The 23,308-nt window shown below is 39.6% G+C and overlaps 2 protein-coding genes and 1 long non-coding RNA gene across 7 annotated transcripts in view; 2 read left to right on the top strand and 1 right to left on the bottom strand.

The window, feature by feature from the left end:
* The window catches only part of Styk1 (serine/threonine/tyrosine kinase 1), a 51,344-nt gene extending 43,562 nt beyond the window's left edge, over positions 1-7,782 (top strand). For all 4 annotated transcript variants that reach the window (XM_034512263.2, XM_076940665.1, XM_076940667.1 and 1 more), the window contains 4 exons: positions 2,098-2,312; positions 4,538-4,578; positions 5,306-5,402; positions 6,345-7,782. In XM_034512263.2, coding sequence (XP_034368154.1) covers positions 2,098-2,312; positions 4,538-4,578; positions 5,306-5,402; positions 6,345-6,549 — 558 coding nt within the window. In that variant the 3' untranslated portion in view covers positions 6,550-7,782. The remainder of the gene's footprint in view (positions 1-2,097; positions 2,313-4,537; positions 4,579-5,305; positions 5,403-6,344) is intronic.
* LOC143443561 (uncharacterized) lies at positions 607-12,878 on the bottom strand. Its single transcript, XR_013112675.1, has 2 exons — positions 12,495-12,878; positions 607-2,290 (listed from the first exon to the last, which is right to left on the bottom strand). It is a non-coding gene; the product is annotated as an uncharacterized LOC143443561 (long non-coding RNA).
* An 8-nt stretch (positions 12,879-12,886) lies between these two features.
* LOC117715449 (protein mago nashi homolog 2) lies at positions 12,887-21,467 on the top strand. Of its 2 annotated transcripts, XM_034512262.2 has the most exons (6): positions 12,924-13,061; positions 13,625-13,720; positions 16,653-16,711; positions 17,761-17,871; positions 20,123-20,205; positions 21,124-21,467. In XM_034512262.2, exons 2-6 carry the CDS (start codon positions 13,708-13,710, stop codon positions 21,221-21,223), a joined length of 366 nt encoding a protein of 121 aa, XP_034368153.1. In that variant the 5' UTR covers positions 12,924-13,061; positions 13,625-13,707; the 3' UTR covers positions 21,224-21,467. The 2 variants fall into 2 exon arrangements, with proteins under 2 accessions (XP_034368152.1, XP_034368153.1); XM_034512261.2 differs by lacking the exon at positions 13,625-13,720 and having other exon boundaries at positions 12,887-13,061.
* Positions 21,468-23,308: the final 1,841 nt, after the last annotated feature.

Genomic DNA, 23,308 nt, shown 5'->3' with positions numbered 1-23,308 from the left:
TTTGTTTTTCAGGCCCTTATTTATAAAATTATTGAGGTAATACCACACACTATAAGGTATTCCAGGCAGAGGACTACTAATTTAGGATTGGTACAGTGAGATAGAGGGACTGTGAAAGTTTACTCAGTTTAGATTTTAAAAGCAAAGTTGGTATCTGAACCCAAGTAGATGGGAAAAAGCAGGGAAGAGGGGAAAGAAGATGGAGGAGCTTTAGAGGGAGGAAATAAATCATTGGAAGGACAGAGACACAGACTCATGCCCGAAGAACAAGACAAAGCAGCTCAGGATTGTGTGGAGTGGGAGGCTGGCTGTGATGGTAGATGTGACAGAAAATATATGCATTATATAAACTTTGAAAAGTAAGGAACACAGATAAGAGAAATAAAACAGGAAAGTCCCAACTGATCTTTTATTTTTAAACCAACTTAAAAGGTTTTAAAAATTCAGGGTTTCAGAAAAAAAAAACAAAAAAAACAAAAAAAACAACAACAACAAAAAAAAAAACCAACCTTTACCAGAATTACTCAGGAAGTTTATATAAGTATGCCTGTGAAATTATTTGGAAATATTTCTAAGGGATTTTATTTTAAAATAGAAAGACCAAGGCACTGTGAAACTATGTTAGGCTTTATTGTATTTTGCTACCACAGCATGTGAAATGGATCAGGGACTCTTTTTGTATGTGTGGTGGTAAGGGATGCATGCCTGGCCTATCAGGTATCTACATGGAAATAAGACACCGAGTAAAAAGGAAGTGATGGTTCTGGTTGGAGCTTCCATGGGATGAGAAGACATGGGATGAGAGAACACACCTCACATGGCAGTTATCTGTGCCTCTTGGAGGGTGTAGTCATAACATTGCTGAACTGTGAGTTCCAGCCTACCTTACCTCTGGAATCATAACTACAGAGGTGTTCTACAGGGGTGTTCTCATCAAGCAGATGTACCCATCAGGCTCTGTGTTACTTGTCACACAAGGCAAGGCCAGGCTTTTTGTTGTTACCTTCAGTGACCTTAAGTTTAGTACATTCTTCAATTTTTCTCACTATAGTATAATTTCCTTTTATATATCTTAATTCTGGTCACCACATTTAGTTCCTTTGTTCTAAAAATTTTCCAAAAGGCAGAAACCTGCCACTCCTGGTCTCCTTCTTCACCAGTGATTGGAAACTATCACTTTAACTTTCTAAATGTCCTTGTTCTGTGTTTGAGAGTCAAAGCCCCAGATCTCTGGCTCTTGGGTCATGCACAGGTTTCCTCCTTTTCCACACAGCTTGACTGGCTTCATGCCAGAACAAGTGATTCAGCACATGTCACCAAGCTACCTTGATTTTCACCTGCTTTTCTAACCACACCAGAATCCTTCGATCCTTTATAATGCAAGTCAGTACCTCTCTCTGCCTAGATGGGGGGTTAGCAAATCTCTGCTAAAAACCTTAAAGTCTAGTTTTATAAATTCTCAGAGAATTTTGATCTGGAGCCTAGCTTATGGATTATTAGTGGATCATTAGGGTCTGTACCACTTCCTGAGTTAAGAGACCAGATCTGGGCACAATCTGGGCCTTCTGGTGTTCTTTTGCATTTGCCTTAAAGAGACTTCATCTAGCAGTAAGGACAGAATGAGATGGTGATAACCTTTGTATAAGTTTATGACATGGCATTCAGCTTTACTGTACAGCCTGCTCTTTGTTCCAGAACCTACCTGAGTACCATCTAAGGGAAAGTACAGTTAAGGGGCAGGGTAGGCTGTAGGGTTGACTACAGCACATGAGGTTATGTTTTCCGAGTCCAGTGTTAGGGCTGGGCATGTAACAGAGAGCAGAGTGCTCACCTAGCATGCATGGAGCACCAGGATCCGTCCTTAGCACTGGAGTGAAATCCCTGCGTTAGTGCCATTTGGATTATTCACTGAGTTTGGTGATCCTAAACCTAAGGTGAAAAGCTCCAATCCCCTACCCTGTTTTGGAAATGCTCTCACTGATTAATGAGAGTGCTGGGAGCAGAGAAGACCTTCGTCTTTTGCAGGCCACCTAGGACTGTCTTATCTGTGAACTTTGACCTTCAGAAGGCTGATTACTTTTGATCATATGCTGATAGGAATTCCTGCAGGAGAAGCATGTGTTTCATGGGGATGTGGCCGCCAGGAACATCCTGATCCAAAGTGACCTGACTCCCAAACTTTGTCATCTGGGCCTGGCTTATGAAGTTCATGCCCACGGAGCCATCTCCTCTGCTCGCTCCAGCACCATCCCTCTCAAGTGGCTCGCTCCAGAAAGGCTTCTCCTGAGACCTGCAAGCATCAGAGGAGATGTGTATGTTATTTCTGCTCTTTTGTTTCCTCTCTTTGTGGCCTGCGCTTTCCCCCGAATATGAATATGCAATTATTTCTGCAAAAGAGTCAAACATACTCTTAAGCAAAAATGTTTGTCAACTGCCATCAATCTTTTTTTTTTTAATGCTTTTCCCAGTAGTTCTTGTGATTAACAACACTTTCATTAGGAAAGGAAAAAAGTGAAAATAGTTTTCAAATCTATGTCAGAGGACTTAGTTTAGTAGTCTTGATTAAGGTAAGTCTTGCTTAAGGTGCTACCTTAAGGGCACAGGGTTACTTAAGAGCCAGGAAATGAATTTGAAATAAAATATTTACACATGTTTCAAGTCATCTCTGTAAAAAATATTTACTTCTTATGTGCATGTGCCTGCATGAGTTTATGAGGACCATGTATGTACAAGTGCTCATGTTGGTCAGAAGAGAGTGTCAAATCCCCATGACTAGAGTTATAGGAGGTAGTGAGCCAATATTTATGTGCTAGTAATGGAACCCAGGTCCTCTTCAGCACCACTGAGCTATCTCTCCACTCCCAGCTCATGTTAAGTGAAAACTTTTGCATAAATATTTTTATTGGACTTTTGAAGTGAAAAAAAAAATCTATATTTTTATGGTGGGTATTGAATACCCAAGTATAGCACATAAGCCACGATCCTTCTGCCTTCACCTCCCAAGTGCAGGAGTTACATGTGTCTGCCACCATGCCCAGATATAAATTGTGTTCCTTCTGAATAGCAGCTGTAGTGGTGACTAATGGCTAGATGTCCCTTTGAGATGGTTCTGAGTGCAATGAGAGACCCAAAAATATTTGTGAAAAGTCATTTATTGTTTTCCCCTACATTTAGCCATTTTGTTTTGTTTTTGTTTTTCAAGATAGGATTTCTTTGTGCAGCCTTGACTGCCCTAAAACTATCTCTGTAAACCAAGCTAAACTTGACGTCACAGAGAGTCACCTGCCTCTGTTTCCTGAATGCTGGAATTAAAGGTGTGCACTATCACTGCCTGGTTTCCCCCTTATTATTATTTTCTTTTTACAATTGACTCATCAATACAATTTTATAATACTTTATTTGCTTTTTTAAAAATCTGGGATGGGAGTAGAGTTGAGACAGGGTTTTTCTATATAGCCCTGGCTATCCTGGAACTTGCTATGTAGAAAACTCTAACTTTGAGCTCACAGGAAATCTGTCTGCCTCTGCATCCATCCCATATGCTGGAATTAACAGCATGCATCATCACATTCTGCTCATTTTTTTTGAAAGTCAGAGTCTCCCTTTGTAACCAGACTGTACTTAAATTGGTGACCCTTCTTCCTCAACCTCTCCAGTGTATTACAGGGGTGTAGTATGATTCCATCACATTTTCTTTTTAGCAACATCCTCTTATATATTAGTTTTAAACTACTCAATGTATTTTAAAGTTATATTGCATATATCTTATGTAAACAGTTAAGTAGCATCTAGAGCATTTAGTGATCACACAACGTAACTACAATCACTTATACAGTTAGTATAACCAGGATTGTAAAGAACTGAAACTGACCTTTAGGAATCATGTACCTCAGTTGTTTGAAGACACATAAAAATTTGTGCAGAATACCGTACTGTGCATCCATATCACAGATGGCATCAGGAATTTAAACCTCAATATTAAGAGTCAATTAAGAAGCTTCCACCGATGTGGCATTGATATCTACTTTTCAAAAGACTTTGGGCAATTTTACAAAATGTCACTTATTTAATGACGGTATTGGTAGTGAAGTATGCACCTCTCAAGTCATATTGATTAGCCAAACTCCCTGTCCAAATATCTAATGTTTATTTTATTAATATTTTCCCTAGGATTGAGTAAATAGATCAACTGAGAAAGCTGTGGTTAAATTAAGAATCTCTGGTTTGTGTTGAGTAAAAGCTAGAATCTGGGCACAGAGAGAAGGAAAAGATGAAAAAGATAAAGAAGGGCATTATAGTTTAGTGAGTGCACACTCACATACGATAATAACAAGAGCAAACATACATTATGAAGACAGGAGATAGACACGTTCTTGAAGAGATTAGATTTTGAAGGATGTAGACAGAAATGTCCTCTCATAACTCTGTTAAACTATTCAGCTCTCCTTAACTCTTTTGTCTCATCTCTGGTGTTAACATAAGCTCTCTTGAGAAGATAAACGTTGAAATTAAGCAGGCGACTCTGTTTCTTTTACAGTTGGTCCTTTGGGATCCTGCTTTATGAGATGGTGACTCTAGGTAAGGATGACCTCCTTGTGAACAGGCAAGCTTGCTTTTTAGAAGGTGGGTGTAATAGCCCTTGAGAAATTCATGCAGAATACCCTACTGCGCATCCATTCACAGGAGGCATCAGGAATTTAAGTGTCAACATTAATAGTCAATTAAGATGCTTCCACTGATGTGTCACTGATAGCTACTTTTCAACAGACTGGGCAATTTTACTTCTGAGAACAGGATGGACGATTGCACTGGGTTGATATGGATTCTGATCCTCATTCCTCTAAAGTCTACTAAATTGATGATTCCTTTTCTTCTGTCTCCCTTTCCCAGACTTACTTTAACTTTCTTTAACTCTCCTTTTTCCCCCTGTAAACCATACCAACTGTATAAGCTGTTTTCAAATCCAAAGGACAATTCCCATAGCAATATCATATATATGTAAAAATGTTTTCTTCAATTTAGAAATTGTGGCTCTTTTTGTATTATGAGGAGTGGAAGGCAGGCCTTATTTCCTGGCTTGCCTCATTTTACTACTTTGCTTAAAATTCAGGACCTCCTAACATTACCTCTGTTCTCCAAAACACCTTTTCTGCATGTTCACACAATCCGCAGGAGCAACTCTACTGTACATAGTTTCCCCACGGTTATGTTTTAGGGGCTATTTCTCAGGTCAATGGAGATTGGTGTTATTTTCATTTCATATTTAGAACCTCTCTCACTGTTCTTGTGTTTTCCATATTGACAGGGGCACCACCATACCCTGAAGTCCCTCCCACCAGCATCCTACAGTATCTTCAGAGAAAGAAAATCATGAAGAGACCCAGCAGCTGCACACATGCCATGTAAGTGGCTCTTAAAGGCTTGAGTTTCTGTAATTCCCAATCATGCTTTGCTCCCTACTAACCACACCCTCTTTAATGTGCCTCAGAGGATCTTTAGACATGCTTATGTGCTAATGCCCAGCCATAAATGAAGCATGAGGTAAAACAAAACCACTTCTGCTCCAACAACTGTGTTATCCACTTTTCTATTTGCTGTGACAAACTGCCCAACAGAAACTGCTTTAGGGAAAAAAAGGTTGACTTTGCCTCACAGTTCCATTATGGTGGGAAAGTCAGAGCAGAGGTGCTCAGTCTGTGACTGCAGGAGTGCATAGACAGTTTGTTCACGTGCTTGTGGACCAGGAGGTATCAAACAAAGGCTGGAATTAGGATGGCTATAACTTCCAAAAGCTTTCCCCTAATGCAGCAAGCACTTAAAACATGGGCCTGTGGGGGACAGATCAGGCTCAAGCCATAAATGTGTCATATATGTTTAATTATCATATATGCATACATATGTATACACACATCCACACATACAATCTTGAAGCTATTGCTGAAGACTCAATTAGGAACCTGTTTTTGGCTTCCAGAAGAAGGCTTTGGACAAAGTTCCTGACTTTAAAGAACCTAACATTCTGATGAGAAGATAGTTCAAACATTGGATGAGTAAAAACCCTGTCACTCATTACATAGAATGGAACAGACATTTTCTCCCAGCCTTGTTACTCAGTTGTACTACATGGTGGAAAAGGCAGCACTCTTCTGACCTTCTGTGGTTTGAAAAATCTCTAGTATTCTATTATAAAACGAAATCACATTGATAGGATGTTGAGAGTTGATGTAAAGAGAATGGTAAAGTACCAGTTTCTGGAAATATAGTGGGAGACAGAGCAGAAAGATCAAAGAACTGAGGGTTTTATTTTGTTGTTGAAGAGGAACTATGTTCCTTTCCTTTCACAGGTACAACATCATGAAGTGCTGTTGGCGCTGGAGTGAGGACAGTCGTCCCTTACCTGTTGAGGTGCGCCTGCGCCTAGAAGCTGCCTCTAGATCTGCCAATGACAAGGCTGTGTTGCAAGTTCCAGAGTTAGTGGTGCCTGAATTGTATGCAGATGTGGCTGGCATCAGTGCAGAGAGCCTTTCCTATAGCTACAGTGTCCTTTGAAGATGGTCCCAGACAAGTGACTGTATGTGTGTGGAATGAGTTCCTTCAAGAACAAGGAACTTTCTATGGCCCACCAAGGGAGACAAAGGACATGAGTCCTGCATCTTTTCCTAAACCTTTTCCTAGAACTATGAAATGCTGCTGGATGAAGCTCTACCTCTACACACCATGTACACTTGAGCTAAGAGTCATCATTAATCACAGTTTGCTTTCCCGCCCCAAGGGATGAAGTGCACATGGTGGAAAGTGTCCTTCCAAAGGAGGTTTTTAAAATCTGCCTTGTTAGGGAATAGGGCAGAGGGGCTGGTCCCACTCACTCCAGGCTGGTTTACTACCGAAACTATTTTTAAAATCTAAACTATTACAGAGTAAAAATAAACCACAGGGGCATGGATGAATAGCTTCTAATTTTAACCATGAATCGAATATAGAGTTCATGAGAAAGTTCAAGGTTCTTTCTGCTGAGAAGTGTAAGGTAGATCAATATATCCTTCAAGGAAAGGTTTTGTCTTTTGCATGTTGAGGGCTCGCAAAAATCCCAGTCTCTTCATAAAAAGCTGAAGAAGAACTATACGAAATAATACTGAGTTTTTCTTTGACTATAGGTAGAAGAGCCTCCTTTTATTGGACTCTGAGACAGGTGGACCATGTATGATACTAAGTTTAGAAAGAAGGGGAGTCACTTCATGGTTAAGAACATTGTTCATCACATTTACTTGCTAGTTCGTGTAAGACTAAGGACACTCAGCCTAAAGAACCAAAGTTAGAACTGGGGATGAAGTGAGTGTGTGTGTGTGTGTGTGTGTGTGTGTGTGTGTGACAAATAGGAAGCATGGAAGCCAAGCAAGAAGACTCAGTGACCCAGGTGGTCATTAAGAGGTACAGAAAAGAAATAATCTGATAGGAATGGATGGTACCTTCTAATTTCTCATCGTCCATTGAAATACTGTGAAACAACTCATTACATTAGTATTTATTGACCAAAAGTGGACTTTTCAGGTATATAGCTGCCAAAATCTCTACAATAAAGAGGCTAAAAGAAAATAAATGAAAGTGATTTTACTAGAAAAATTGAAGAATCTACATTTTCCAAAAAAAGATTCTTTCTGTGCAAAATGAGATGACTACCTCACAGGGCTGGTGTGAGGATCAATGAGAATATGTATTTGTGTAATGTATGGAATGTAATATGTTCTCAATAAATATTAGTTTTTCTTTTTTTCCCCTTTCTAACTTGGACCATTTCATTTTTATTTATTATTATTTTTTTTAAAAAACATAATATATACTGTAGTCAAAAAGAGAGCCCTGGCCTGTGATAGTATAGGGCAGAACATACCTAAAAGATAGCCTGGTATGAGCACCACATGATTAAACTTCCACTATGTTTTGTCTATTTCCAGCACTAAGAACTGAACCCAGGGTCTTACACACACAAGGAAGTGCTCTATACTGGCCTTGAGCTAACAAGTTTGTGTGGGGTTTTCACTGATGACAATAGTCTCCTATGATTTCAAAATACTTTAAGTACCACAGTGAGGGCAATTCTACTTAACAAGTTGATGTGTGACTTTGCAAGAATGCCCTGGTACCTTGAAAAGGACAAGAAGAGCTATTGTGGTAAGAATGACTGGCAGCTGGAAACTGACACCCGGGCATCAGCTGAAATCTATGTAGTCATAATGAGTCAGCTAAAGGAGGAATGTTTTTAGTTGCTGTGGAGATACCACAGTGAATAGTCAGGATTTAAGTGGGCTGGAGAAGGAAGGAAGGATGGGATCCTACTGTTGTCCCTCAGCTATTAATTCGAGCCACTTTTCCAAAGTATTTTATTTGAGTATTTAAAAAACCAGTGTCAAAGCTTGCTGTGCCATTTAGTGGGGTATGTGTTAGATAAAGAAACAGGAAGCTTTGAATACAGTTAGGCATTCAATTTAATGCTAATTAAATAAATTAAATTGTGAATTAATTAATTGGTAATTAATTTAATGCTAATTAAAAGCTTATGTTAAATGTTATGAATGAGTCATGAGATAGTAGTAGGGAGTGCAGAGTAAAGACTCTGAATATATGGCATTTAACCCAAGACCCTAAGGAAGGGTCATGTAATGACAAGAAGAATACAAAGAACTCTCCAGGAGTGGGACTCTTTGGGAATGTATGACAACTGTGAAGTAAGAAGAACCAGTGTGGGGCTGGGGAGGCTGTTCAGTGGATAAAGTACTTGCCATGCAAGTTTGCAGAATGGAATTTAAATCTCCAGAATCCATGTAAAAAGTCAGATGTGGCAGCACACATATGTAACACCAGCACACCTTTGACAAGATGGGGAATGGACACAGGAATCCCCAAGAGATTACAGCCTGGCTACCTGGCATACTCAGTGGTCAATAATAAAAGACCCAAAACCAAACAAGATGGAAGGCAAGGATGAATACCCAAAGTTGTCCTGTGATCTCCATATGGCACACACTTGACAAATTTGCCATACATCAAACACATATATACTAAAATATGTTTTCATATTGTATATATATATTCACACATATATATAAAAAATATATATTTTCATATGTTTCATATGTTGCACATATGAAAAGCAAAACCATAATCATAACCAGAAAAAAACCGTACACAGGTGAGGGACTGAATGGCTGTGTACAGGCTTGCAGCATGTATGTTAAAGGGAAGTGGCAAAAGACATGGCTGAAATCCATAAAGAAATCTAAGATGGAATAAAAAGGAAAGGTGAGCAGACGGACATGGATGGAAATAGACCACGACACTTCCGCTTTTCCTTCACAAAATGTACCAACTTTAGTATGTTCTATTAGGCTACATACTACTATTGCTACATAGATTAATTTCACTAAAAGAGACAGCTCTGACATTGCATTCTGTAAACATATAAAACCAACAAAAATTACTGACAGAAGATGAAAATGTAAGCTTATCACCTGTTTGTTTATTAGGATATGGTTAGAGATGTTTCTGAAAATTGCAAGAGGGAATGATTTGGTCATGTTAAATAGACAAAAAGACATAGATGGGTAGAGGATACATAGAGTTCAAAAGAAGAGAATTCTATACACCTGGGGTAAAACCCAGCAGAGCAATTAAAATACTAATGACTCCAAGGAACAGCCACATCTAAAAAGGGGAGTGTGCTGGTGCACCGTTGTCGTGCCAGCATGTTCAGTGTGAGCACAAGGAGGTCGTGGATTTAAGGCCGGCTTGGCTACATGAAACCCTGCCTCAACAAAAAGCAAAACACAACCAGAAATGACAGAAACTGATGCATCCCCATACAATTGAAAAAAAAAAAAAAACCAAAAACCACTTGTGTGGGAAAAAGATTGTTCATCAAGCCTCAATTTCCACCACAATTGGGAAGGTTTGTTGTTTCCTGCCTACTTCAAAACAATTTCACAAGGTGCTGTGAAGTTGACCACAATGTTGCAAAAGCAGAAACTGTCCTTTAGTTTCACATGAACGATATAAAAACACTTATTTTCAAAAGTAAACTGTGACAATGTAATTACACCCTGATTTGGAAACTATAGTAATAGAAAAAGGAAAATGTTCACAGTATGTTTTCACTACTTCCAGTCTGATTACGGCTAGTTGAAACTCTTACATAGCTGTGCCAATCAACATGAGAAACACTAGCCACATGTGATATTTAAATGTTAATTTAAATTAATAAAATTTAAGTATTCTCCCAAATCAAGTTTCCCCAGTCTCAGTAGCTACACTTAAGAGCTCAATAAACAAAACCCTTGCCCACACCCCTCCTGTCTACCATCTCAAAAGTACCCATTTTGTACAAAATGTACCCATTTTGGTACAATCTTGACTACAATACAAAGAATTAGGTAAATGTAGTTTTCTATTTTATCTAAAAACACGTAAGTTCTAGCGGACAAATCTGAACTTACAAGCCATGCTAGGGGACCAGAGCATAATGGGCCGACTTAGGGAAGTTTTAATACTATGTATATTCCACACTACATTTAAGTAGTCTTAAATCCTGACATCTACATTTCTATTTAGGTACACAGGATGATAAACTTGGCACATGCATCGAAAAGGCAACAAGCCTTTCTGTATAGTTCAGTGAAAGGGATTTTAGCTGATATTTTCACAGATGCTATAAAACACTGCTTAAGTTTCTGTGAATTATTCTTGTAATAAATTAGGTCCTTCTAGGTTTTAAAACTAGAAGTCTTCCATCCAAAAAAAAAAAAAAAAAAAAAAAAAAAAAAAACCGCAGCCCTCCTCAAACTGGGCAAATTGGAAGGGTTGGGCATCCTAGTGGTAATTTACATTTGTGATGTATTTTCCTAAATAGCAGCCTACCACCCTACTACAGCAGTGAGTAAATTTAACAATTATGTAACTACTACGTGGGCCAAAGAGAACCTGCCCCAGTGCCTTGACAGTTACTTCACTTTCTCAAACCCTATATTCTAGCTACTGATTTCAGGTATAAATATTGTGGGTTTTTTTTTTTTTTTGCTTTCTCCAAATGCAAACATTCACACCACTCTGCTTTATTTCAAGGCATCCTTTGTCTGAAATGCTTGTCTATACTGCACGACATTCACAGAATATACTCACCAGAAAGTCAATTCTAATAGCATCTTTTATGTCTTCTTTAATTACCCCCTTGTTTATAAACGTCTACCTCCACACCCCAACAAAACTACTTGCCCTGTTCATACTGAGCTGTTTTACTGCACATATCCTTCACTCTCCCAGTTGCTTCCCTTCGCTGACATTTGCCTTACATGTTTGCTTTCTTTTTATTCTGCAGGTGTAAATGTTGTGATTGCTTTATTACTAGTTTCCATCTGCTCTGGCACATAGGAATGGCTTTTAAAACTCACGTTGCATAGATTTCAAAGCATATCATATACATGTTATTTAATTTTCTCAGTTCTGTGTTTGGCAGTTGATCACTGTGTATCTAGTTAGTTAATGATCAAACAGGTGGAGACCCAATGACTTGTCCAAAGTTAGGTGGGGACAGTCCTGAGACTGAACTCACTCTCTTAGGATCAGTACAGAAGGCCACCAGTCACCGATAGGATTACTCAGTGGCGCTAACAGAAAGGTGACCAGGACTTGAAAAGTGGGGACTGGGTGCAAGTTCAGTGTTCATTTTGTGCTCTTCAAGATCATCCCACACGGGATCCCACCTGTACTTCTCCAATTTAAACTGTTGAGAATTGTGGCCTATCCCTGCAATTACATAGGGTACTAACTATTAATCTTTACTGACTCAAAAGTTGTATTACACTATAAAAAACTCTTCTATGATGACTGTCTGGACTTTACAGTTCCATGTGAACATCAAACTCCCACCAGAGAGATTCATTTTACTTTTTGTCTTAGTCTAGGCTGCTAGCTATTGGATACTGTGAAGCACTATCCAAAGGGAGTCCTGCGGATTGTGTTCCGGTTGCCACTGGAATATATCTTTACTCCACCAGTTACAGGAAGTAGAACCACACCCCACTTTACAAGGTGCTTCCTTGTAAAAGAGATCAGCTACCCACCATAAGTACAACTTGTAAACCTTAGTTCAAAACTCAAAAGACACACCCATACCATAGGGCAACCGGAAAGTAAAAGTGGTTTACACACATTCCTTCCAAGTCCATTTAAATAACGTGAAGAAAACAAAGAAACAAAACCCCTAGCTATTTTTTCTTTGCTAAGATAAAATATGCAGAAAGATGAACAAATCTGGCAATTTTCATAGTGAGGTAACTGTGAATTATTAAGACAAATCGTATATAGGGATTTTAGCTTTTGTAGGCATGTATTTATGTTCTAGTGAATGTAGGTTATTAAACCAGAGAGGATACTGGGGGTTGGTTAAAGAAATGGAATGGGAAGGGTAACAGGATACATTTAACAAGAAAGTGCAGCGGGAATACCTGGGGCAGAAGGGTTGGAGGCAGTAGATGAGGGAGTGGTGGAGCGAGGCTCAACCAAAACAATATATAATGCCATGATGAAATCCGGGATGTTATCGCCACCATCGCGCTCATGCAGGAGGGCTTATTGGGAGGAGTGGTTCAGCGCGAGACGGGATGAGAGAAGAGAACGTGGTGGGAGCGATGAAAATTCATCATATAAGTGTATACAATCATCAAAGAGATAAAAATCGAAGAATAAAAATGTTTTCAACAGAAAAGAAAACAAAGCGCTCGAGATCGTGGTGAAGCGGCTCCAGTCAAACCTTTAGTTCTCCTGAGGGTCTCCCGCTTTATCTGCAGTTTTCCAGGCTTTCATTCCCTACCGGAGGAAGCGCGCCCTCGGTGACGCGCTTTGCCCGCGCCGGTGACGTCACTACTCCGCGCCGGCGGCACGTTGGCCCAGCGGCTAGTGGGCTTTACCGAGGGCAAAAATGTCTATGGGTAGTGATTTCTACCTGCGGTACTACGTCGGGCACAAGGGCAAGTTTGGCCATGAGTTTTTGGAGTTCGAGTTTCGGCCGGACGGTGAGCCGCGGAGGGGCTGCGAGGGAGAGCGAGTCGCCCAGGGAGCGGGTCTCTCTCTCTGTCTCTGTCTCTGTCTCTGTCTCTCTCTCTCTCTCTCTCTCTCTCTCTTTTTCTCTCTCTCTCTGTGTTTTGTTTTTTCCCTTTCTTCTTTATTTCAATTTACTTGTTTAGTTTTGAGACAGGGTCTTGTTGTGTAGGTCAGGCTGACCCCGAACTCACGATCCTCCTGCTTCAGCCTCCGGGATCCTGGGGAGACAAGCGTGTTACCACGCCCCAGACTCCCAGAAGGGCTTGAAAGGTTTCATTCCAACATTGGGAGAGTTTGCTTATGTAGCAGGCTTGTGCTGTGTTTGTGAGAGAGAGAGAAAAAAATGCTGTAAAGTAATTCAGAAAAGCGGATCATGCCACTGTCAGAAAAGTTGAACATACAGGAATCGGAGACTTAGAGCAGAGAACCTGTGCTTCGGGAGTGTTAACAGAATTACCAGGTGATTCTCCAGCGGATGCTTGCAAGCTTTAGGTGCTCTTTTTGGCCAACTCATTCATTCACTCTGTGTGTTAAGGCTGCTTTGTAGGGGAGGAACCCCGTGTCTGAACACAGGATTGTAATATGTGTCAGATTTGAAATGCAATTCTTCACCAGTGGATGACGGCCAAAGGTAAGGGAGTGAGTGAAATGCTCCTAGAAGCTCTTTTTGTGCTGCCTTCTCGACAGTGCGTCAGCCCTGTCTAGATGAGTCTGAATGTCTCCTTCCTAGCCACCAGCTGTCAGAACTCTTTCAAGTGGACAGTGAACACAAACTGTACTTTCTTCAAGAAGCAAATGGCCACAGAGGTAGCTGTTGATGCTCTGGGTGAAGAGGGAAGGTTTGTGTGGTCTCAATCACAAACAAGGACTGGGAATGATGAACAGGGTTTTCCCACAAAACAAGGCTTCTTGACCCAGTGTAGAGTATTCTGTAGACCAAGGAGAGCCAGAGACAAGTGCAGGGCTCTTCAAGATGTATTACGGATGCAAATCTGAGTGTTTTCAAATTGGTTATTATAAAAAAAAATAATATTCTGAGCCTCCGTCCCTCTGTACTTGGTCTCAAAGAGCTAGCAGAATTCTAAAGCATCTCAGTAACTCTAAAAGAAGACAATGTCTGCTAGTATGCTATTGAAAAGCCCTTAAACAAAGACTGTAAGAAATCCAGGAAGAAAGCACCCAAGATCCAGCATCTGCTTACTTCACGTGCCCTTGCACACCACCAAACACAGCGTATTGTTCTGAAGAAACAATGCACTGAGAAAAATAAGGTAGCTACAGGATAAACTAAATGTCTGGCCTAGGGAATGGAGCTAAAGAAAAATACCAGGAACAGATTTCCAAGAGATATAGGCTGTTCTTGATGAGAGCTTCTACTTTTAAGCCTGAGTCCAGTAAACAGTAAGTGTTTAAGAGTAAGAAATAAATGATCAGAACTTGAAAAAAAAAAAAAAAAAGTTTTCCCTGAGTCTTTAATCCTAGAGGCAGATGCAGATGGATGGAGTTTCAGAAACGCCAGAGCTACACAGACAAACCTTGCCCCCTCACAAAGGTCCCCCTGCCCAAAAGAAGCTTCTAGAAAATGAGCACTTGATTGAGATAAAAACCGAGAAACCTTGGTTTCTGGATGGAAGAATAACCAGAGGAGAACAGAATGATCAGGGATTTGTTGAAGCCCCTTCTGTCTTTGGACAGCTCTGCTTACCTGCACCAAGAATCTTCACTTTTGAGTGTTCATTATGTAGTGGGCAGTCTATAAACGTCAAAGCTGAAGGTACTTGGGAGATAAACATTTAACCTACCATAGGACAGCGTGGATTTTATTTAAGTGTTTTATGCATGTGTTTTGTACAAGGTTCTTTGAAAGATAAGGAAAGGACCATGTATTCCAAAGGTTTCAAGCATTTAGGAAGAAATCCACGTAGCTGTCAGTGTCCTGCTGTTATTTAGAAACTTAATAACTTCACCCTTGTTTTCCAAATTTTGTTGTTATGGCAGTGGTCTTTTAGGTTTTGTTTTTGTTGTTGTTTTGTTTTGTTTTTCTTAAAGATTTATTTATTTGTTATATATACAGCATTCTACCAGCATGTACACCTGCAGGCCAGAAGAGGGCACTAGATCTCATTATAGATGGGTATGAGCCACCATGTGGTTGCTGGGAATTGAACTTAGGACCTCTGGAAGAACAGACTGTGCTCTTGACCTCTGAGCCTTCTCTCCTGCCCTAGTTTTATTTTTTTTTTATTTGCTTTTTAAATTTATTCCTCTTGTAATTCTGTTCTTGTCCCTCCTGTCTTTGGACAACACCAGCTTGTCCTTATCACCCCGAGTCACACAAATTAAGACCTCCAAGCGTATCAGGGGAATTTTATGTAAGGATTGGTTCTCATGCATCTCTGCTGCTGCATTGTTCCAGTTACGTGGAAAATAATGAACCATGGAATCTACAGTTCCTGAGGGGTACACTCCAGTAGGGTAACCTGTCAGTTTAGCAGATGAGAAAGACATTACAGCTGTATCAGGGCACCTGACTGACTAGCCGTGCAGGGAAGCACTCACCAGGGGCTTCAGTGGTCATGAAGAATGGGTTGAAATAAATCAGCCAACAGATTTGGCAGTTTAACGTTATTTGCATGCTTCCTAGTTTAAAAAAATATTATTTTAGCCATTATACAGTAATATGAAGGAAAAGAATTAAGAGAACATTTTGGAACAATAGAGAAAGAGGTGATGTAAAACAGAACTTTTGAGATTGTGTGATCCTGAGCAAGTTGCTTAACTTGCTTTTCTCTCGTGTGAAGAGGTGAGAAAGTGAAACCTGTTCTTAGAATTCCTTTAGAGAACAGATGAAATGTTAGCACTAACACATCACACTGAAGAGAATACTTAGTGTTTAGACACAGTCACTTCGTGTCCAGGGCTAGATTAAGGAAAATAAAACTGTTTTACACAACTTTAATACCCGTACATAGGAGACAGAGGCAGCTGGATAGATCGCTGTGTGTTCAAGGCTGCCAACCTCGTTACACAGTGAGATCTTGTCTCAAAGGAAGGAAGGAAAAAAAAGGAAGGGAAGGAAGGAAGAAAGGGAGGAAGGAAGGGAAGGGAGGAAAGAAGGGAGGAAAGAAGGGAAGGAAGGAAGGGAAGGAAGGAAGGGAAGGGAGGAAAGAAGGAAGGAAGGAAAAAAGGAAGGAAGGGAGGAAAGAAGGGAGGAAAGAAGAGAAAGAAGGAAGGGAAGGAAGGGAGGGAGGAAGGAAAGAAGAAAGGAAGGAAGGGAGGGAAAGAAGGGAGGAAAGAAGAAAGGAAGGAAGGAAGGAAGGAAGGAAGGAAGGAAGGGAAGGGAGGGAGGGAGGAAAGAAGGAAGCAAGCAGACCTTAACAAACCTAACCCATTTTATGTTGAAGGTATGGAATATTTTAAAAATGACTAACCTGCTTTTATATTTATTGAGTATTTAGCATTGATCTTCCATGAGGAAAGTAGATATACTAATAAAAGTGGGATTATGAAATTGTCTTCACCTTTAAAATTACTCATAGTGTTCTTTCTTTCTCTCCACACAGGGAAGCTTAGATATGCCAACAACAGCAATTATAAAAATGATGTGATGATCAGAAAAGAGGCAAGTTCTGTTCTTTTTTTTCTTTCTCTGTTTTTCTCTTTCTCTCTCCTTTCTGTCTTTCCCTTACTCTCTCTCTCTCTTCCTCCCTTTCTTCCTTTCTTCCTTCCTTCCTTCCTTCTTTCCTTCCTTCCTTCCTTCTTTCTTTCCTTTTCTTTCCTTTTCTTTTCCTTTCTTTTCTTTCTTTTGACAGGGTCTCACTTTGTAGCCCTGGTTGTCCTGGAACTCACAGTATAGACCAAACAGACTGGCCTAGAACTCAGAGGTCCACCTGCTTCTGGCTAACTTCTTTTTACATGTCTAGCTTTTTCATTTTGTTCATTTATCTTGTCTGTATTGACTGAAGTTATTTCCAGGGTCTTTTTCAAGAAGAAACTAATTTATAGATGGAAAGGTTTTTATTTTAATTACATATGATTATAGCATTTTTTTTACAAGTTTTTTTTATTGTGTGTTTGTATAGTGGTGCACATGTAACATAGTATGCATGGTAGAAATCAAAGAACAGCTGGTGGAAATTGGTTTTCTCTTACTATATGGGTTCTAGTGGTTGAATGAAGGTCTTTTCTCTTGGCTGCCTTTACCCACTGAGCCATCTTGGTGGTTCTCATTTTAGTGATTTTTTTAAACAAAAGAGTCAACCTTAATACTGATAACCTTGTATCATTTAATTCATTTTATGAAGTGTAAATTTTAAATGAAAGGCGTGTAGTGGCAGGGCTTCAAGTGTCAGCTCATGTGTGCTTGTGCTGTGCCCTCACTCTACAGCCCTGATACTGTGAGCTACCTGGTGACCCCCGCCACCCTGGTGGAATAAGTGACCTCAAAGCAGCTAGTGTGAGAAGACGGCACAGTGAGTGAGTGGTAAAGGGCATGGGTGTAGAAAGAGTAGCATGCGTGAGAAGGACGGATTTCGTTCTGCTGCTTTGGGATCAAATCAGTTTCCACTCCTGTTCTGTTTGGATATTTAGGACGTGTAACTTGATTTTGTTATATCTTGCTGAACTGTGGGAAGACGGACGTTCAAAGATTTTATTGTAACTGATTTTCAGGCCTATGTCCACAAGAGTGTAATGGAAGAACTGAAGAGAATTATTGACGACAGTGAAATTACAAAAGAGGACGACGCTCTGTGGCCGCCCCCTGACAGGGTTGGCCGGCAGGTCTGTGCCTCGTGTGCCTTAAGTGGATAGAGTCAAAGCTGGTAATGGAATTACTCTGTTTTCAGGATGGTTTCTTATTGAAACTTTGATTATATAACTTCATTTTCTTTCTAAATGCTTTTATTTTGGTATTAGAGATTGAAGTCAAGGTTCATGCATGTCAGGCAAGCCAGGTTACACCCCCAGCCCTTAGCTTCATTTCTCTAACTTTAGACAGCATTCCACATCTTTTTTCTAGCTTGTCCAGCGAAAGTTGGTGTATTTTGACACTTATGAATTATTTATTATAAATTAGCTATTATTAATTATCTCTATTATAAGTATGTACAACATTGCTAGCTAAATTTGAAAGTTGTGGATCTCTTCATTGAGTGTAGCAATTCAATTTCTCCAATTTTTTTTGTCTTTCAAAATTCATGTATTTGAGTACCCCAGAGAGAGAGACCTGATGGATTTCTTTGTTTAAGTGAACCATTGTGTTTGCCTCTTACATTCCCTTCAGAATAATTGATATTTCCCAAAGTGCTCCCAAAGAACTTGGCAGGCCCAATTTCACTCTGTATAGACAGTTTGGCTTCTGAATTGGGTCTTTTCAACTCGTGGAGAAATAAGATACAAGGTGGAGATAAAGAAGCATTTAATCTCACTTCCGTGTGTTCCTGAGGATTGTACTTTATGTGAGCCACTCTTCTTGACTAGAAGAAAGATCTGGAGAGATCTAATACATGCTGAAAGTAGCAGTACTGAAACTGTTGTGTGGCAGGAACACAGTGCAGAGCATGGCGTAGGGAAGCAGAGGCAGTGGTCTGTGTCCTGCGGGAACCCGAGTTACAGGAATATCACTGTTAGCATAGTAGTCACTGGGCATCTGTGTCCACAGAGAACAGTGGGATGTTTTAAAACTATGAAACCTGCTTCTACGGGGAGGATGTGACCTGCAGATTTGTCTGTGCTAATAAGTTGATATACTCTTTTGCAGGGTGGGTTTTTAATATACATCAGAAAATGTTGATATTTTCCATTTATCTTTGCCTTAGTAACATTTATGACATCAATTCTAGAAAAATAAATTCAGATACAGAGAAGGTTGAATAATGTATAAAAATGTTTTTCATCTGGGGAGAGGCAGTGCTCATATCTCTGCAGTGGTAATGTGTTCTCTATGAGGGAATAGTCTGTATGTTCCAGACACTGAAGCTGGACAGTTAAACCGAGCCTTTGTGACAGTTGGAGAATCTTAGCTAATTCTCAGTTGCCTGTGTCTCATGAAGTGCATAGTTAAGCCTTTTGATTAAATAGCTGGAACTGTCTTTAATAGCATCTGTTTGATAGTTTAGTATAAAAATTCATTAAATACGCAGCCCCTTCATTAGCTTTAGATTTCTGGATGAGTACAGATAAAATTTGTATGATGATAATGATACTGGAGTAACTAGATTATATTCCAGATTATAAATTCTAGTTTTTATTGAGTTTCAAAGAGTATTAGTCTCTAAGTGGGAACATTACCGTTATGGAGAGCCAGTGTTACTCCAGGCTATTGATATCATTGTATGTTCTGTGCTTCATAAGTTTAAGATCGTACATTTGTGAAATAAGGCTCGTAAAGACTATAACTTTGTAAAGGTATTTTAGGGAGTGCAGAGAGTATTTGTAATCTCCTAGCAGTCAGGCCTGACGCGTGGTGGTTGCTAAAGCTGCAGCTACTGTTAAGGTCATATATTTGCAGAAACTTACATAAAGAGAAAGTACATTTTATGATATTTTAAATGGATTTATATTATATAGTCATTTCTATAACATGATTTAATGTGACAGCTCTCCTGTTTACCAACATCACAAGAAACATTTCTGTGTTGTTTTGTTTGAGCCCCTTATCATGATGGTTCTGGAAAGCAGTTCTGGGCCGGTCCTGAAACTGAGGCTGTTCGTCACAAACAAGTCGATGGGGTTACATTAAGAGAATTCTTTTAGCGAATTAAATTTCTTTTGGTTTTTGGAGAGAGTCTCTCTGTGTAGCCCTGACTGGTCTGGAACTTTCTCTGTAGAGCAGGCTGGCTTTAGACTTGAGTAGTTCTCCTGTCTTGCTTCGCTGGGATTATAAACACGTGTCAAGTGCTTGCCTAAGATTAAACTTCTTTGCCTGTCTATTAAGTTCTGGAAAGTTTGTACTTTTTTGTAGCATGAATATAAATGTCTTTGGGGTAGACTCTTCTTTGTTGATGACATTTCTCTACTGTTTTGTTTCTAGGAACTTGAGATTGTAATTGGGGATGAACACATTTCTTTTACCACATCAAAAATAGGTTCTCTTATTGATGTAAATCAGTCAAAGTAAGTATATTAAAGTTTGGCTCAGCAGGCTTGACTCACTAGTGAAGCTCATGTCAGAGCTGCTGGCTGTTAGCCAAGGACGTTTAGTGTTCATACCTTTAAGTAATTAAACACTTGCTTTTTTGTCTGTCAGAGAGGTAAACAGAATATCTCATTGTCTAAAGTACTCATTTGAGCAGTATGCACAATAATGCCTCACTTATGTTGGTTGTTTTGTATTAAAAAGCCTTGCTATTATGTCAGAAAATGAAAAGAAACTGTTTGGATTCATCAGCTTCATTGGGCCCAAACTCTATCATACTGAAAAAAACAGTAGGCAGTGTGAACCACCTTAGCGTCCTTAGGTTCTTTGAAGCACATACTGAAGCTTTGCTGGCCTGAATCACTGAGTCACTTCTTCATGCTCCTTTCCCTCAAAATGTCCCCCAAATGCTTCCATTGCTTTTTGTTGCCCTAAATCAGAACTTGATTGAGTATTCGCTGCATGAGAACCTGGCTCTGTCTTCAGAGTAGGCAGAGTGCCCAGGACATAGTAGGTGCTTCAAATAAATGTTAAAAAAAGGCAAAGGAATGAGTGCATAATAATTATTGTGCATCTGTGTTTACAACGAACAGCCGATGTTTGGACCTGTAAATATATTCTTACAGTTGGTGGGGATGTGGCTCTGTCCTCTGCTGGGTCTCTAAGTCGGTGCACTTCTCTTCAGAGAGCAGTGAGTGCTGGTGAACTCTATTCTTCCTTACAGGATGAGAGAAGTATTAGCTGTTCAGCTTGTTCACTGGAGTGTCAGCAAGACGATTCCTTTTTCCTTAAGTCTGTAAACTTAATTGGTACAAGGGTTTCATTTTGTTTTAGGAATTTATAAGATTATGTTTCATACAGAACAAAAGATAACTTTTGCTTTTTTTAAATTTTAGGGATCCCGAAGGCCTCCGTGTATTTTACTATTTGGTACAAGACTTGAAATGCTTAGTGTTCAGCCTCATTGGTCTACACTTCAAGATTAAGCCAATTTGAATTGGATGTTTCTGCAGTTATTTATATATTTAATTAAAGGAAGGGTTTTTCTATTGACAATTTTGGGATTTTTATGATTGTGAAACTTTTGTATATAAACTCAATATATGAAAAAAACCAGGTTACATGTTTTTCATTTCTTGGCTCCACATAGAATAGACAGTTCCTATATATAATTGATTCTGTAAATAAAAGCCACTTTTTGTTGAAATTTTTGCTCTAATAAACCGTACCAAAGCCTGGATGTAGAATAACTGTTTGTTTTTGTGGCTGAATCAGTGACTTGAATTAAGGACAGTTAAGTTGTTCTGCTTGGTAGAGCTTAGAGCAGAGCCCTCTTGACTGGAAACACACAGCCACATCCCAGCTGCTGAAAGTGCACAAAGTCAGTCTGTCACTCTGCTGCTTCTATACTTCATAGGACTTACCTTTGTGAAACTTACTGAGGTGTTTGTTTATTTGTTTGTTTGTTTGTTTTGTTTTTCTACAGAGGTTTGAGGTTTTTTTGGTTTTGTTTTTTTTTTTTAAACATTATCACAAGCCCTTTTGGAATACTCCATATTTGAATATTTTCCTAAGTTGTTGGAGAAACACAGTCAGCACCCTATATTTGACCTATCTTATTCTTATGCATGTGTGTACACATGTGTAGGAGCTGAGTTAAGCTTTACAAAGTCATACAAAATTTTGTCTTAGCTATCTGGAAAGTGCATGCCTATTTTTAGACTCATTGGAAACAGGTCTTTCATGTTTCCCAAGTCTTTTGAAATTTCTACCATTCTTCTCTTGTTATCTCTGTTAACACTGATATTGGTGTAATTTTCTTCCTCCTCTACCTGTTCTTCCCCTTCCTCTTGTTCCTCCTTCTCTTGTCTTGCTTTCTTTGAGCTCTGTGTAGACCAGGGTGGTCTCAAACTCACAGAGATCTGCCTGCCTCTGCCTCCTCAGGTTACCACTGAAGGTGTATACCACCATGGCCAGCTCTGCTACTTTTTTCTCACTTTGTTTGAATTGCCTCTTACTGATTTTAAGCTGCCAGTTGAATACCCCTTAGAAAAGTATCGTATGGTAGTAGTTTTGCATGAGGAGATGCTTTCTCTGGATGTTGTCAGCAGACGCATGTTCCCCTTTACCTTACCGTATAGTAAAGATGCTCTTGCTGTACAATAGTCCCACCTTCCAAGTGTTCGTTCTGCTCATCACCTCTCCGTTTATGGGATCCAGCGCATCTAGCAGTCTCTTCTACAGTGTGTTAACGTTTATTTCATTTGTTAGCATTTTTCTTTTTTGGTTGAAGTCTTAAAAATTTATTAGATTTTTCATTGACAATTACACATATATGAATATATACATTTTGACTGTGTAGTCAAAGCAGTGCACAGCACAGTAAAGAGAACTGGTGGGGATTATTGTTTTCTGGAAGCTCCCCCTCCCCGCTCCTCCTTACTAATCGGAACATGTTTCATTTTTACTTTGCAGGGTCCTGCCTCTACTTGCAGGTAAGAGTGTAGGCAAGAGAGCAATCAGTGTCAAGCTGGGTCTCTGTAAACATTTTCAATAGGAATACAAAAGACTGCTGAAATTGTTTTCAGTATCCTGGTATTAGACTCTTTGTTGTTGCTTTAAATGTGTGAGAACTAGGAACTGGGAGGACTGTTTATCTTGAAATTCATCTCTAATCCAATTGTTTTAATAATCATATAATTAATAAATAATGAACCAGATTAAAACATCCCTTCAAAATAAGAAAAATAACTAAGGTAAAACAGTGACCTGAGAGTTGCCATGGTGACCCAGCTTAATCCCAGGAGTAGGAAGAGGATGCTGAAGGGTCAGTTCAATGCCGGTCAACATGGTGAGTTCTAGGCTACCTTATGCTATATGAAACCCTGTGTCAAAACGCAGAATGCTGTAGGAGAGATGAGCTGAACCTATAGACTCCCCAGATGATAAGGAATGGAGTTGAGGAGATGATCAGAGTCTTCAGGGTGTGCACGGCTTCAGTTCTCTGAACTGTGATATGGAGAGAACATGGATTGAAGAAGTACAACTTAGATATGGAACAGTATTTAACTGTTTTCTCTC

Source organism: Arvicanthis niloticus, chromosome 9 (assembly GCF_011762505.2).
Source record: "Arvicanthis niloticus isolate mArvNil1 chromosome 9, mArvNil1.pat.X, whole genome shotgun sequence".
Taxonomy (NCBI): domain Eukaryota; kingdom Metazoa; phylum Chordata; class Mammalia; order Rodentia; family Muridae; genus Arvicanthis; species Arvicanthis niloticus.
The sequence above is the reverse complement of the archived record's forward strand: the minus strand, read 5'-3'. Positions and strand labels throughout refer to the sequence as shown.